This window comes from Lactuca saligna, chromosome 9 (assembly GCF_052625555.1).
Source record: "Lactuca saligna cultivar CGN05327 chromosome 9, ASM5262555v1, whole genome shotgun sequence".
NCBI lineage: Eukaryota > Viridiplantae > Streptophyta > Magnoliopsida > Asterales > Asteraceae > Lactuca > Lactuca saligna.
Genome location: NC_136425.1, coordinates 26144300 through 26162967, shown reverse-complemented (window position 1 = coordinate 26162967; position 18668 = coordinate 26144300). Strand labels below are relative to the sequence as shown.

General features: G+C 31.3%; 1 protein-coding gene across 1 annotated transcript; it reads right to left on the bottom strand.

The window, feature by feature from the left end:
* Positions 1-17103: 17103 nt before the first annotated feature.
* LOC145016116 (uncharacterized) lies at positions 17104-18444 on the bottom strand. The gene is made up of 3 exons (XM_078974529.1): positions 18335-18444; positions 18088-18230; positions 17104-17319 (listed from the first exon to the last, which is right to left on the bottom strand). Exons 1-3 carry the CDS (start codon positions 18360-18362, stop codon positions 17104-17106), a joined length of 387 nt encoding a protein of 128 aa, XP_078830655.1. The 5' UTR covers positions 18363-18444.
* Positions 18445-18668: the final 224 nt, after the last annotated feature.

Genomic DNA, 18668 nt, shown 5'->3' with positions numbered 1-18668 from the left:
GGGGCAACGCCCCTGGGTCTAGGGTTTCCACAGGGACGAGGTCCCTTTGGCGGGGTCTAAGGGCAGCGCCCCTAGCCGGGTCAAGGGGGCTCTGCCCCTGGATGGGTCTCGTTGAATTTTACATATGAGAACATAGTCGTAAATTCATATTATTGAGGGTGATTATGGTAAAACTAACGAAACTCGTTAGTTTTGGTAACCTTAAATCCGGATTACCCTGACTTACTTCCAAAGTAACTAATGACGGCCCAACCCTAATGAAACCCTAACCTTGTTTATTATATAAACGACTCTTCCTTTTGAGAAGGGGCACCCGAAAATTAGTTCTCATTTTCTTCATCCTCTCACAAAATATTTCTAGTAATTTGGCTTACGATTTCTGTGCCTAGAATCATAAGTGTCCACTTTGATTATCCTAGGTAGAATTTCTTGTAACCTAGGCATAAGGTAGAAATATCAGTTCAGAAAGTTTTCTCACGATCCAAGTTGGTATCCAGATCTTCACTACAAACCCTACTTTTTCCAACAAAAGAATCGACAGATACAAGAGCAAAAGAATATAGGGGTGACTCAGAAATTAAAGAATCGGGCAGCAGCATGGTTTCACGTCCTTCATGCAAATCTTACATGTACAGTCCTTGGGGTTGGATTCTAAACACCTATGGAGCGGAATAAAGAAAACTTACCAGCTCAAGAACCCTAGCCTTCCTTCTTGATCTCTCTCCCAAAATTTCTGCTTATGTCTCCCTCTTTCTTTCGTTTCTTTCTTTCTCTCTAACCACTGCAATACACAACGAAGCCAACTATCAACTCTAACGATAAGTATATACAATGATTAAGCATATACGAAATTATTCCTTATTACCACATGGTTGTGATTTAAATGACAAGTTACAACCTTAATCCTTGAACTTTTCTCCTTATTCCCAAATCCACCCCTTTCTTATTTTCTTTAACTCCTTGTTTGGGAATTTCCATAATGCCCCCTCCATTTTCATCAATATGTCAACTAGAACCTATTTCAAATCATTATGACAATGAATCCAATTTAATATTTATATATGTATTATTTTCCATCTTTAATCCGTTTTAATTGTTAATTAAATCATGTTTAATCTCGTTTTGATTATTTTATTATTTATTGAGCATATAATCTCACACCATAAATACACTTACACACGTAAAACTTAATCCTGCATACAGAAGACTAACTTCACTAAAATGAAGAATTTGGGTTGTTACACATGTGCAATCAAAACTGAAATAAAATAAACGATAATTAGAAAGGGATGGTGATACATGAAGGTTGTTGATTCAACGATTATATTAATAGATTATGATGGGTTGACTCTTTCATCTCTTAGGTCTTGTCTTTCTCTATGTGTATGCTAAGATTAAATCCATTCTGTTTATATTTTAGATTCAAATTAATTTGATTGTGTTCATTTGTTAAACGGATTTGTCCTCATGTATGTCATAGTATTCTATTCATTTCTATTTGTGTTCATTAACCTAAATTTAAAACCATTAAAAAAATCAAAGTTGGTTTATAGAAATGTTTGTGACTAGTAGTAGTGGTGGTGGTGGACTGTAGTGGTGGTGGAGGGTAATTGGAAATGTTGAGAGATCGGGTGAGGTTGGACCCTTTATGGAGAACAGATGGAGGGGTGGTAAGTATTTACTTTTTGTTTTTTTAGTTCAACAACAATTAATATAAAAATAAAATAAAAAAGGTAAATAAGTCGTTTTACATGGGTCATGGACCAACCAAGATAGAAATTGAAATCACATGGATCTTTCATGAGGTCGAAAAAAGTTAATGATGATTTATGAAAATTACTCTTTTGATTACAATATATAGAGTATATTATACAAATCATCCCTCATGCAGTTCTTAAAAGATATATCCAGTCCTTATTTTCAAATATTAACACAAATCATCCATCGTTTGTTTAAAATTACACATTTCATCCCTCTAAATATAAAAAGACTATTTCTCCCTTAATAATTTCTTTTTTAATTTTCTTTTATTTGCTTAGCATTTTGATAAATAAATAACTGTAATATGGAATATACCATTATCGCTAATTTTGATACAAAATCAAAATTTTGAAATTGGATCCATCGAATCCAAACCCTCTTCAAGATCTTAAACCAAGATATTGTAACGTTTTGGTTTTTACCTCAAAAATTTTCAATTCATTTAACTCTTTTTAATAGAAAATGCAAAAGAAGTATTTTATAAAATTCATACCTTAATCAAACCACATGTTACTGTAATTCAAAAACAATCCAATTAAAACCATTTATGTTTAAGAAAAACCACTATTGATCCAAAGTAACAACCAAAACATGTCCAAGTGGTATCATCTAAATGTAAAAACAAACTACCCAAAGATAAAGGCGCCCGATCTCACCAATCCATGCTCCTAAGCTACTTGTACCTAGCCAAAGACACAGTACAAAAACAAGTGTTAGCCCCTGCCGAGTGAGTTAATAAAAGCTGCATATAGACGTATGGAAAACGTATAATTCCTAAAGGGGTCAACAATTTAGTTTATGATATAACAAAATTAAGTAACAAATACTCCTTACTAACATATACAATACACACAACAATAAATTTATCACGTACCACCAAAAGCATAACATATCACTAAAAGCATCACATATCACCATAAACATCATATTCAACCAAAAGCAATACACCAAAAGCATATCACCAAAATAATATTATAAAAAGCCTAACACCAAAAGGATGTTACTAAAGTAATATCACCAAAAGAATATCTCCAAAAGCATAACACCAAAAGGATGTCACTAAAGTAATATCACCAACAGAATATCTCCAAAAGCATAACACCAAAAGGATATCACCAAAAGCATCGTGTGAAAAACATGAATCTCTATGCACATCCTATCCTAAGGGAACTACCCAGTTCACTACTTGTGTTCCCTCATTGTTGAATGATCTAAGTGACTCATAACTTTCACCCAAAACACTAACCCCAGACATCTCATTAACTACTTCGACTTTGCGAAACACAAGTGATCCACAATGTCGTTCAGGATATGATACCAATGGTATCTTACATACATAACACTTCCAATCCAACATGATGTTTGTAGGGGTCCTCTTCAGTAGGACCTCACCACTCCAGTGCACGAACACTATAATGACAATGTACGTGTACCATATGTTGTGGGATCTTCTAGATAGATCGGGTAACTAACACCAAAATGGATTAAGCTCTTTCTTTATAAGTCCTCTTTCAACCTATTATGTCACCAAAGGTATCCGGATAGGTTTTAAGGCAAGTGTCATAAACTGCCCAACCCACAATGCAACACCCCGCAAAATTCAACAAATCATCATATTAAGCTTGAAATCTCATAAAATCAACTAATATCACCATAATCACCAAATTCATCAACAATTCACCAAATCATAACCAATTAACATCATTTCAATCAAATCTAAGTTAGCATACCATTACCATCATAATCATCAAAATAGAGTCAAATATCAATTCAGATTTAAGCATGGCAACTAGAAAAAAAAAAGAATATCAAATTAACACATAATCCTCAAACACAAAAAAATGACTAGTTTAGACATAAAGTGAATCAATGATCCATATATGAAATGTATTTTTCAACTTATGCACATTTAGTGAGTAAAACTACTAACTCACCTTAGCCTTTGTGAATCTTTTAATAACATCAAGTTTTGAGTTGCTTTGAAGATGTCAAGACCTCACCTGGTCACATATATTGTCAAGTTAATAAGTACATTCAAAGTCCATAAATTTATTGTTGGATTAGTGTCTAAGTCTATAACTATTTTGGTATGTACTTGACCCGATTATGAGCATGGTCCTTTTGTGTTGCCTTCACCATAGCAATATGTAGGATGAATTAAAGAGAGAAATGTTTAATTATGACTTATTAATATATTATGAGAATAACATATTAAAGGAGAAATCATAATGTTTAATTAATATTAGTAAATAATTAATTGAGAATTAATTTTGTGGCTAAAAGAGATTAATTAAACTTAGGGGACTGATCATGTAATTATAAGATAATTACGTAGATGGGCTAATGGACTCCATAGAAGGTGGAGCGGACCAATTATATGGGGAAGCCCATAAGAATTTGTCCAAGGCTTCTAAAGAGGGAGTTCATGGGTTGCTTAGGGCTTAAGCAGTCAAATTAGGGTTTCCTTGTTAGATAACCCTAATTACCTGCCTATATAAAGACCCCTTGAGACCCAAAAATGTGGAAAACACTTATGAAAGGGTTCTTAGGAGTTTTTGGTGCCTCCTCTCTCCTTCTCCTTCATCCAAGTTACTTAGTGGTGTTTGTGACTCCATTAGAGGTGCAAGACTTGAGGCACTAAGCTTTCTGAAGCCAATCAAAGCAAGTAATTGATTGTTATTGCTATATAACAATCAAAGGTAATTCTCTAAACCCTAATTCAGTTCATAATATGTTAGATCTAGGGTTTATGGCTTTGGATAATCAATTGCATGTTCATTAGACAAACTAGATCCAAAAGCTATTAGGGTTTGCATGTACACCATAGGATTGATGTAGTGCTCAAAACCCATCAGTGGTATCAGAGCCTAGGGGTGTTTGTTGGTGAATTTCATGCTATATTGATCGAAAATTGGCTGAAAATCGAAAATTTTGGATTTTAAAGGCTGGACTCGCTGAGTCCATAGTGGACTCGACGAGTCCAAGGCTCACTCGACAATTCAGAGGGTCAGATGGATCAAAAGTCGCGATTTTCTTGCCTTTTTGCTGTGGGATAATTACCAAAAGGTTTTTGATTGGTAAAAATCGGATTTTTATGATATTGGGTGATTATCCTTGCCAAAATAAAAGATAACTTCATATTAATTGAATAATTATTTCCTTATATGATAAAAATCTGATTATTTGAATTATTGGGTGAGTTATCTTGCAAGAAATGGACTATGTCAATATTAGATAACCACCAATTAAATGTTAATTGCTTTATTTGAATTCTTGATCTAGAATGTTATTGGAAAAGTTTCAAATTACTCCCTTTAGGTTTCATAGTTTAAATTTAAACTTAATAGTTTTAGTTTTTGAAATTTAAATAGTTGAACCATATTGTTTTGAAAAGTTCAAAACTTGTCCTCAAGTTTTAGAATTTAAAATTTGATTAAAAGGTTTAATTTTGAAATGTTAAATTCTAAAACCCTAGTATTTTGAAAAAGTTCAAATTACACCTTTATGGTTTTATTAATTAATTAAAGTGTATAATTAAAAGAGAGTTAATAAGTCCATAAAGTTTTGGTTTACATTTAATTAAATTAAAAGTATATTTAATTAAATTAGACCAACTAGTATTTTAAAAGGTTTAAAATACACCCTGTACAATATATATATATATATATATATATATATATATATATATATATATATATATATATATATATATATATATATATATATATATATATATAACATTAAAAGTCTAATATTATATATGTATGAGTAAACAGTCATTCTTACCGTTAGTAGGCCTCATTCACGAAGCTGGTCTGTAAGGGGTTTTTAAGGAAATTGCCTATAAAATGGCGATTGAAAGGGTATCCAATCTTACCCACCGCACTCTTGACTAGTGGATGGCCGTAAGCCAAATGGGTAGGATATGACATAAACCTTCCATTATAAGTATAATGAAGTACAAAGTAACTACATGCTTTTACGAATTCCCAAATCTTAGTTACTTTACGGAAAATTTGAAATTGTATGTTAATCCATGGAATCACACTTCATGCCCTTGTCAAACGTTAATGGAGCGTGTGTGGTTAACCGGCACAATAATTTGGGGTTGACATTGGTAGTGAAGGGTGGCTCGATGTTTATCGTAGATCAATGGAGCGTGTGTGGCTAACCGGCACATTGATTAGGTGATAGTAGCATTGAGTGCACCACGTAGATTCGTATGGTTATTCACACCTTGTTTGTGATCCTCGGTATCCCAGTCGCAAACTTGAAGGGCATAACCGAGATTAAACATTCCATTGAAAAGTTCAATGAATCTCAAAAGATCTTGGAGTTTCAATTCATTTAAAACTTAAACTTCATTTTCGTTTTTCATAGTGGAAATTGGTAAATCGTCATTTACCTACCTTCAAATATTTTGCAACTAGATTACGGCATCCCTCTTCTAGGTTGTAGAGTACTGTGTTGGATCTTAGCCTTGATGTTTCATTTGGGTGTCACATCAAGGATTCTTATCAACTAACTTGAATTTTCTCTCATTTTGTAGATGTCGAAATCTTACAATGGTCTTCCCAAATCCCTTGGAACAAGTTTTCCAAATGAAGATGACATTCCATGATACGATCGAGGAACTCGAGGTCATGCTTCACTTCCTCCACCTCCTCCTATTATTCTCCCTAACCCACAAGTTCGAAGGCTTGAAAATTTCAAGCTCACTCAAGCCCTATTGGAAAGTAAGCATGAAGATAGGAAACCTGTGTGTGTACACATCTTAGAGATAAAGTCACACATTTACAGGTTAAGGATGTTGGTTGTCGAGATTTCAGGTGAGTTTGTTGTTGACTGGGTTCTTCAGTCGCTCTCTGAATCATATAGTGAGTTAGTTAGAGAGTACTATATAATGGATCATGATGTGACCCTCATTGATCTCACATATTTGCTTATAGTTTCTGAATCAGCAATGATTTGGCATGCTGGTCAAGCAAATTTGTCGGGTGAATCAAAATCCCAAGCTTCAATGGACATTGAAAATGATGACATTGGAAATCTAGAAAAAGTAAATTTTGAGATAGTTCCTTGTGCCATTCCAAAAGATTCCATTTGCTTCTATTGCCGAGAGAAGGGGCATTGGAGACGAAGTTGCCCTATTTACCTAAGAGATCTAAGAGATGGGAGAGTCCAGACATATGGCTCTACTTCAGGTAAATTACATTAACTAAGTCTATAAGTTCCTATTTTTGATTTTTAATACATGATATGATAAGATTACATTTTGATGTTTAGCAGGATGAAAGAAAAGAAAGGAAGTTTAAGAAAGAAGCGTGTTGAATCTGATCATGAAGAAATGAATTTCGATCGCATGGATTCGACGATCGGGTTTTTTGAGCTGCTAATTTAGAGTTAGGGTAGATTGCTAAGAAATATACAATAGCATAGTTTTTCAGTTGAATTGCATTGTAAGGACAAAGTTTTTCCGCAATAAAATAAAATTTGATTTTTTCTTATTTATTTACCTTGCAATGGCATGTATGAAAATTGTTGTTTTGAATGTTTCTATTATTAGCAATAATGGATTTGATTCTTAATTATGTTATTTGTGGAAATATCGAGAATTTACCAAATATGGAGAGTTTTTCATCGCCCAAGTTTCAATTGGACAGAAACTTGGAATCATACAACTTGGTTGCTTGATGAATGAAAAACTTCATATTTGAAAATTAGACTAATTCTTTGACAAAGTGTCAAGTGAAGGACTAGAAGATCGAGTACACCAGGTTGTGCATTGATCAAGTCCACCACAAGAGCGATAAAAATATTTTTCATGATTTACTAAAGTTTAGTAAATATGATTATACATATAAGATCAAGTGTAATTCTGAGTTGATTGAAAATGTTTCAATGAATAGCAAGACGAATAAGAAGAATCAAGTAGGCCGAAAGATAAAAGTTTCTCCATTCTAAGAAGAATGGAGAGTACCTTTTATTGTGTTTTATGATAAGTCTTAATGATTAAGAACCATTTCTCAATTGGTCCTCTAAGTGAGTCTTAGTGCATTCGTATGTGTAAGAAGAGGAATCGAGAATTGTGAAAATGGTTAAATCAAGAAGTCAATCATACTTCGTTCCTATATTAAGTCTTAGAGTCATACTCCAAGATTGTGAATTGAGAGACACGTCTTTAGTAGGTTTATAACACTTAACAAATGTGGAATTGGAAAAAGTCTTCCTATTCCTGCACAATTGAAATTGGTAAGTTGTGATGTTATGGATAAGACAAAGACCAACTAGGACCAATTATGCGAAGTGTTTATCTTGATAAGAACTACACTAACTCTTGAATATTTGTTTTGTCAAGGAATGTTTCTTGACAAGAGAACCTTATATGGCAAGGAGTCAGTAGGAGTCTTAATGGTCTTGAAAAGTTTCAAGAACAAGTCAAGAGTAAACCTAGTCGATCATCACTAGCGCACGACTTGAGGTTTATAACCCATCGTGTTGACAATATTTTGTTTTGTGCCATTCCAATTAAGCTAACTATGTATGTGAGTTCTATGAGTTCTCATTTGAATGCATAAAGACAAAGCACCTTGATCAATGGAAAGTACATTGATATGTAGGGTGACTTGCTTGGAAGACATGGTGGGCATTTGTGCTACCATGAGGCAAGAAATCAAGATTGAGCAAGTTCGGTCCATATAAGTTTGGATTTGTTGCAAACTTTGGTTTTCGCAAATTCACATGGATAGGAACACATACACCATAAAATCTAAGTGTCATAAGGTTTCTTTCCTTCATGAAAGTGATTGTGAAGAAATGCTTTCACTAAGAGAGATTTTAAGAAGATAGCAATTGTAAAAATTATATTCTCAAATCCAATTATGATTACAATATCCTTTTTCATAATTTGAATTGTGAGATTTGGCAATTGGTCTAAACATTTGGGTCTTGTTGATATAAGTTATGAATTAGTTTAGACACACATGTGAGCTATTTAAGGAAATGTGTATGAGTTTGAGAAGATAGGATAAAGTTTATCGAAGCACCAAGTATTAGAAATATGAACTTAAGAAATTCAATAAGCATTGTTTTCTAGAAGTTCAACTGTTTTCTAAATACATGTCAAAGCTAGTAGGAGCATAAGTATTATGATGATAAGAAAATAATCATCATGTTAGTGGAAGCATGATTATTATGATAAGTATTGCAAGTTAGAAATATTAATAATAGAAAAAAAAAGATTCACTTTGCAAAGTTGCAGGGGTTGAAAATTTGTTTTGCTATAATTAAGGGAGAGAATATTATACTTCGTTTCAAAAATCTAAAAGCTTAGATCAAGAAATGTTAATAAAATTTAGTTAAGGACACATAGCACGTTCTCAAATTAAGGGAGAGAATATTATACTTTGTTTCAAAACTCATCATTTATCTCATCATATTCTGATTTATATATATATATATATATATATATATATATATATATATATTAATTCCATCCATGACCACTGTTTTGTGTTTAGATCACAAAATAGAATCTACAACTCCAAACAGGATGATTCAAGACTTTCTAGAAACCAGACTCAATTTCCTACAACTTCAACAGTGTGGAGAATCAGTGAATTATCCCCAAATTAGTAGCTATAGCTCTCGCAAGATGGTGCAAAGTTGTTCAGAATTATGATATTTGCCAAAATCAACAAACACAAAAAGGCTTTAGCCAAGGGATTAAGATTACTCAAATATCACCCCACTTGGCCTTGAATAAGAGTATTAAGACCTTAATTGAGTACTTAATGAAAACACCAAAAAGATTATTGGAACTTGATTGAAATTATGGTGTTATAATCGCACCAAACATAAAACTCAACAATGACCGAATCAATACTTCATTATACTCCAATTCAAAACACATACTAGGATGACTCTTGGGTGCACTTCAGGAAAGAATTATTTGACATACAAAGGATTTCTTTAAGCCTTTTAATTATGGTTTATGGTAGAAACACAAGATAAAACAACAAACATTACATGGCCTTTCAAGCTAGATGTTGGGTACATCTTTCAGCAAGTATTACCACCACTTATCAAATCATATAACAAGGCTTTTAGGGGATGTTTAAAGAACCTTAAGTAAGGTTCAAACACAACCCTTTAATATAGAAAAATTACATGCAATATGCGACATGAATTGAAGTGAAAGAAAACAATGTTTTGACACCAAATGGAGACAATTGATCCACACTTCCGACCAAATCTTACTCCCCAAAACCAACATATAAGGGAATGTTTTAGAATAATTTTGATAGCAAGAACAAATGCACAAGATCAATAAGAAATAATAAAGATCAAAGCTTGTAGATTTCAATTTCCAAACCAGAAACGAGTAACACATCCATGGGTGGTCTTCGGCTTCACACACACAAGGAAAATGAAAGATAATGGACAGGAAGAATGTAGGATTGTTACCTAGACTTGCTTGGATGGAATAGTCCCAAACCTCGATACCTTTCTTCCTCCTATCGTAGCCTCAACCTCACAATCCCTCTCTTCTCTTGTCCCTCTTTTGCTCGATTCTCCCTTGCCATCATTATTTTTTTTGTTCCTTCTTACTGATCAACACAACAACAACCTCAAATAATAAGATGTAATCGATCCTTCTTCACAGACATAGGCCAAAGGAAAACAAAAGAATGTATACTCCCCCTTGATCCGTCGATCACATTCAAAGAGGGTTTTAATGCGATTTTGCTTAGCGGTCCCTAGACTTTCACCCTTTGCCCACATAAACCCTAACCCTACATAACATTACAATTAAGGTTTCTTTTAATGACAATCCAACCCTTCTACTGTATTTACACTTATGATTGAATTATATTAACAATAAAATCCCATAAATCCATTTAAATAAATTATTTACCCTTTTAAAATTGTATTAATCATTTTAAGTATTAATTGACACCATTTCTTTTCATTTTTTTCATTATACACCCTTTGCACACCCCCTGTTGGCGGAAATGCAAAGGTGTGCGACGTAAACTAGTGATTATGATTATTGGACATACATTGAATAATACAAATAACAATCTTCTATTATCACCGAAATTGAAATTACATCGACAGTGACTATTGCTAAATCACTATACACACCTAACATATCAGAGTTTACAATGGTATAGTAAAGTAATGGATAGTCTTCAATGCAAATCCTTCCAACCTGTTAATAAACCTAAGAATACATGTATTAAGATATGTCAACAAAATTGTTGGTGAGTTCGACAGGTTTTGACATGAAGTACATTATAACCAAAAGTATTTTATAATTTTTATCTGGTGACCCAACTTTTATAAATATGTACTTTTGTATTAAAAGTATAAAAAAAAAATGATTCATAAAAGTATATTTGGACTTATTAGAAATATCATTTGCTCAAATCCAAAAGTACAAAATTTGGTGAATATATAAGTAAATCAAACTTATATTAAATTGTTCCTGTTCTCGTGACAAAAATGCATTTTATATAAATATTTTGAATACCAAATTATATTCAAACAAGACATGTTACTGTTTCGAAAACATAAGATAACCAACTTTATTCTTGAAGTTTCGTACAAGATTGATATAGTTTATATGTAAAACTCATAGATTTTAAGTTTATAAAACCTTTAAGGTTGTGTCGTAGTAGATATTAAGTATTATCTTAATTTATGAGTCGGTGCTTAAACAGTGGGGAAAACTCCTCCCACATAAACATTGTGTTTCCTTATAAAAACAAAGGGTTTATTTAAATAACTTATTTAATGTAAGTTAATAAAATGTGTTCAGTCGTGTCATGATATTAGTTAAGTCTTATATGACTTACTTATTTTTTGGTATTGACACTTATCATTTTAGAGTCATAAGCTATTCCACTACATACAGTCTCTTTCAATTAGTATAGGTGGAAAAAAAAAATTGTATGTATCATATTTCAATCCTATACGGTAACATAAATACATTCGGGGTCTAAAATAAGCTCATAACCGAACCGTGACGAACACCTTTGCACCAGCACTTGGAAAATTTAGAGTTGAAAGTCCACACCCATGTTTATTTACTGTCATGCACTTTATAGTTTAGGAACGCCAACGCTCGTTTCGACTAGTTAGACAATGGTTGTAGCTAGCAGTGATGTCGGGATGTCAACCCATATAAGTCTATGATAGTGAATTTATCCATGATGTTCCTCGTTCCATACTGACTAACAGTTATGAAACAGATGACTTTATGCTAAGATGTACGATCTTACTGTTGTTACAAGGTAGCCTGTATAGCTTAGGAAATGATACTAACTCATGTGGATTTAGAAATGGATACAACTTCAACAGAGAGAGACTCGAGTGTTTTGGATCCTAATAATGAGTCTAGGTATCCTAATCCTACCATTATAAGTATATCGAACACCTATAATTCTTTGAAATTTTACAATAGTTGAGTGATGGTGATTTCCAGCCGGAGAATGGGTGATATATCTCGTTGAAGATGGAAAAGAAGAAGATGAGAATAAGAGAGTACCAACAATCAAAGTACAAATGGATGATGATGGGTGATTTCTGAAGGAGGTGATTGTGGTTCATAAAGAAGATGTTGAACAATGGATCACCCAATCTTCTTCCCTTTTGCAAGTATACGGATTGCATGGAGCTTAAGGTTTTTTTTTTAACTTTTTCTTTTTGTGTGTGTGTGTGTGAGAGAGAGAGAGAGAAGCATCCTCTATTGTTTTTTAATTAATTAAATTGATAAATAAGTATTAAATTTTAAAAAACTTAAAGAAAAACAATATATATATATATATATATATATATATATATATATATATATATATATAAGGGTATTATAGTAATTTTAATTTTTGAAGGAACTAAAACCACATACAAACATAATCAAAAGAACTACCAATTCAAAAAAGTTTGAAGTTTTAATCAAAACTCAAAAAAATACATACCACAAAAACCATTTATGTGGTTTTTGTAGGTTTGTCTAAAATATACAAATACATTTAATTACCATATTTAATTTAAAAAGCTGTTAGAAGCATTTTGTTTGATAATCTTGAATATGTAAGTCGGTAACCGAATAAAAATAAATTTCAAATATGATTACTGATTTTAGATTTTTATTAATTAGTCTTATTATTTAATTATTATTTTTTTCACTCTTACCATCAAGCAAGCGTCTTAAAAAAATAAAAAAAAAAAAATAAAAAATAAAAAAAAAAAGGTTTTTGTAAAATTGTGATTCTATTCGGATTAAAAGTATATATCAATTATTATGCTATATGCCAATTAATTATCTATTTACAATCAGTCATTTCATTTCATTTGAACGTGGTAAATAGGTTCATGTTATTTATTTGGGCATCATCATATTGACTAATTTTGTTTCGTCTTCCGTTACTATCGGCTGGAGCTACCTTAAAACATGAATATATTCTGAAACTTAAAGTAGTGGATGTGGAAGCAATTGATGTCGGAAGGAATGGGCCACGCTTTGTGTATACATTATCCCCTAGCCATCTATTTTAGATATAGATTGGTCCCCTGTAACATGGATACAACTACAAGACAAATCTATGAATCAAGTCCATAATAATAATGTATAACTAAATTATTATTATTATTATTATTATTATTATTATTATTAGATATTGGTCCAAATGATCATTTTGTTTAAAATAACAAAATCCAAAAATGATCTTAAACGGTAAAATTGTTAGTTTCAAGCTACAAAGAGGTTTGGAACTTCACATATACTTATATGTAATATCCGGGCGTTGATCAAAATTCAAAAGTCATATGACTACCAATGCCAATCAATTTGGGGAATATCCGGACTAAGCTGAGGGGAATGGTGTATGGTGTACAGGTCATCGAGCTCCACCTCAACTCCAACAAGGAAAATAGAAGACCGGAAGAAGAGAAGGAGAAGATGAATGGTCTGTCGAGGTAGGAAGAAAAAAGGAGGAAGAAGAGGTTAAAGAAGGAAGACCTTTGCAGCTGTTCACCGAGTTGGGGTACCGAACTCGACATGTTGAGTTCGTGGTCTGGTGGTGTTCACCAAGTCCACATCGGCTAAAGACTATTATGTTAATTTAGGCAAATATTTAATAATCAATACTATTCTTTTCTAAAAACAAAAATTAAAACTTCTCCGTAAGCTATAAAAAAATAATATTTTTTTTAACAATAACCCAAAAATATTACAACCAGCATGAACTTATGTTACATTTGTAAGAATGTATCACTCTGGCATGGCAACTATATATATCTTATACCACTTGACATTAGATAACGTTCATAGTCATGTAAACTACAGTCTATCGCTACGAGACCATTTTTGTGCACCACTATTTACCACCCTCGACTATAAGTGAAACCAATTCCGGTCCAAACATATTTCATAATATTATCAAATTATTAGCCATTAAATTTTAGTGGAAAAAAAATATATCTATTAACAAGGCTTAAACGTGAGTGTGTCTCTAAGTAAATAACAATATCCTAAGTTTCTTTGTTTGGAACAACAGAAATATATATATTTATTAATTAAAATAAGAGTTAGGAAGTTGGACAAACTACAATTAATAAAGAGTACAAGAAGAATAATTGGCAAAGAAAAAGCACCTAAAGGTAAAACACACAACAATAACTAACTAAAGTACGACATATATCCTAAATTTTTGTGGATTTATCGTTTTAATAAATCCTCTCATTTTGTTGGTATAAAAAAAAAAATCATTACTGGGATTTGAACTCAAGTCTTCGAGATTCAAAACTGATTTTATTTGGCGTGATTCAAATCCGCATCTAGTGTCTATAATGAGAGGCCGTAGAGCAACATAACACAACTTTTTATAAATTTGTCATTCATTTATTTTTTCTTTCATTTCCCAAATATGATTTGTCATTTTCTCAAAAAATAAAAAACAGATAAAATAACAAAAATAGCTATTTACACTAATTACATTTAATTTTTTTTTTTTAAATTTTTTTTAAGTTTGACTATGAAATCAATTGGTAATGATTACGAAATAATGTTGCTATATAAAAAGTTTTGTAGAAAATTATCAGTTTGGTTCGTAGTCAAACCAAATAAAAAATAAAAATTAAAAAATTAAAAAATAATTGCAAATTCGCAGATGAAATCAGAGTAAATCGCAGATGGGGCTATTCCATCTGCGATTTTACCCTACATTTTCAATATATATATATATATATATATATATATATATATATATATATATATATATATATATATATATATAGTGCCGGCCCAATACCCGGGCGAGTGGGGCAAAGGCCCAGGGCAGCAAACATAATAGGGGCATAAGTTTAATCGAATTGCAGTATATATATATATATATATATATATATATATATATATATATATATATATATATATATATATATATATATATATATATATATATATATATATATCATTCAGGCCCAAAACAGTTTACAACCTTGATTTATGGCTTAGCGTGGACGCGAAAAGATTGAAGAGGTGGTTGCTCCTTTCGTGAATCGACACCTAGGGCAACGAAACGTCAAGCAGTAGCCTGTAGAAGACGAGGATGAAGAGTCGACTGTCTACACTTCTGTCGATAAATTTCCACAGATTGGAGAAACCAATAAGCAAAGAACCGTTTACCCCTAGATAAGTAGATAAAGCTCTTTAATCTTATTTCAAATTTCTCAGTCTCTCTTATCAGTCCATGCGATTTTTTGAATGAAGAAGACAAAAACGTATTTCTAATTTCTCAGTTATCTAATCTCTCTTTTTAAAACATTGTTGCATTTTTAGAATCAGTGATCTATTTCCCTAATTCTTAAGTTAGAGTTCAAAGTTTGCTTCACTAGGTGGTTTTTGTAGTTCTGATTGCCGAAAGTATGGAGTTCTTATATTCAATCTAAGTACTTGTTTTTCTGGTATAATGTTTAATTTGATATCTTATTTTTAGCTATTCGGGAAGTACAATTCCCAACCATTCAACACTTGAAAAGGTATAATTTACAGCTATTCATTCATTGGGAGGTTATAATATTTGGGAGGTTATAATATTTAATGGTTGTTTTCGTGAGAAGTTTTGGTTTTGAAAATGCAATAGTGTTTTAAAAAGAGTAAACACTAAAAATGGTCCATGTAGTTTATACATAGAAATGACTCTTGGTCCTGCAAGTTGACTATTTATTTTATTTGAGAAAAATGTTCCTTTTTCATATTAGGGGGTGTTTCAGTTGAGTTTGGGATAATTTGATTTTATTTTCTATTCAACAAAGAGGATATCAAATTTGACTTGAACTTGAATTTAAGGAGGATTTTATTTCAACTCAATTGAGTATGTTTTTTGGCTTTACAATTGGATTAGAATCTTTAGTGTCATATGTTTGAGGAATCTTAATGTTCGCAATTTAAATTCATCATTATGTTGCAACAAGAAATTCATTAAGCGAGGATTCAAGTGAGCGAGGAGATGGCTTTAAAAGAAAATGTATGTTTTAATCATTAGTTGTGTTGAATATTAGATGTGTGTATATATATAATATAATTGTATTATTTCTTAATGTAGCTTGTTGTGTTAGATGTGGTTTGTAGAATTTTAGTAAACGCTACATTTTATTATTTTTTTGTATTAACATATGTATTTTAAATAAAATTCTAGATATTTACTTTACCAATTATTAATTAATATAGTATATATATTTAAAATTTTCATAGTATACAACGTAAATATATCGACTTCACGGAGGTTTTACAGTAAAGTCATAGGGTATCCTTAAATACTTTCGCCCAAGGCATCAAATACCTTTGGACCGGCCCTGTATATATATATATATATATATATATATATATATATATATATATATATATATATATATATATATATATATATATATATATATATATATATATATATATATAAACAACCACCTGCAAATGTAAAAGCAGCTAAAGCACATTTGTGCTTTAGCTGCTTGTACATTCGCAGATGGAAAGCCCATCGCAGATGGGACTATTCCATCTGTGAAATTTATGGTTATTTTTGCAACTTCGGTTTTTTTTTTTTTTTTTGGCTATTTTTGTAATGTAATTAGTGTAAATGGTTATTTTTGTTATTTTCTCTAAAAAAACATCATTAACCAAGTGTACATGATTAGACCCAAATATACAAGAAGCAAAACTAAGACAAAAATTTACAAGTAATGCATATATAATTTCCTTTTAGATAAATTATAACTCCAAGTGATAATACACGTGAAGATTCCACCAACATATTTGTCATTCTATTTGTACAAAGTTAATTATATAGGTTCATCTTTGTGAAGATTGTGAAGAATATACAAAGAAGCTAATGATAGGAATATACAAACCGAGTTGCTTAAAAGATCTAAACCAGTTGCTATGGTTACCATTTTGCTCCTTTCAAACATTTTTACTAGAAGAATCATTACAATGACATGTCCCACTTTTGTCTTTAATTCATCAAGCGAACTTATCTTCATCCATTTTGGTCGCTCCTAAAAGTCAATCAGATTCCATTAGACACATTAAACATGACATGACATACCATAACATAACAGATAGGACTAAGACTGATATCACAGTATGAATCTATATGTGGCTAAATGCATAAATAGCAATGTATTTTTATCTATTTGTTTACAAAAATCTACTATAAAATCCTTACATTTTGAATTTATAGTCACTTAAGTCATTTTTTTTTTCTGATTAAGTCCTGAATGTCTATAAATGTATTGATTTTCACCATTTTTCCTGGTTATTAGGTCATCTCATTTTTAAAATTTACACTTTTTGTCTAGATTTTAAATTTTACTACAAATTTGGTCAAAAACTTACATTTTCGGCCCATATTTCAAAATTTTGTTACAAACTCATCCTAAATTTAGTTATTTTTTATTTTTTATTTTTTTCAAAATTTTGTTTTGAATATGTTATATTTCTTTATAAAATCATATTTATACAAAAAAAACATATTTTCATATAAAAAAACCTTCTTTTTACTATTTAAAAACCTTTTTTACAAAACATTTTTGTTAGAAAAAGGTTTTTATATGTGAAAAATATGTTTCTTTTTTTTTTATATATATAAATTTGGTACAAAAGGTTTTTCGCATAGAAGTTTTTTTATAAATGAGGTCAAAATATAAAGACTTCAGAGTAGATTTCCCATTTGTTTACTATTAGATGATATAATAAACAAATAAATGAAACTATATTGTTATTTCTTGCATTTAACCATCTATATACATATACAAAATGCTTACCCTCAAAGCAAACATCCCAAACAAGGTGGAGCCCTTGAGAGCACGATCATCTGGTGGTGCTACACTACCAGGTGCATTACTAATGAATAATCCATACAAACCCATTGAAAATATTAGCATCACTGTGCCAGCTAGATAAACATCTGCATCCATATTTGAAATAAATAAATAAAGGAATAACAATATATTATTAAATTTACTAAAAGAAAAAAAAAAAAACAGTAAAGTAAAAATGTGAGAAACTCACTTATCGCTTCAACTAATCGCAACACCATCTTTCTTGTATGAACTCCTTTCGAATAGCTTGTCTAGTAGACTTTATATGCATCAACAATATAAACACAACCTTACGGAAACATAATGACATCAGCAAAGCATCAACTATTTACTCTATCATATCAAGGAAAACAGATATAAATATGAGAAAATTAATGAAATAATTAAAAGTTAGGGGTGTTTTCAACAAATAATCATGAAATTTTGAGTTTTGGAAAATGACCACGAGATCCACAGAGGGGTTCCTTGGGATCCCTTTACTCCTTTGAGGAACGACGCACAGTATTGTGGAAATGACGTGACAC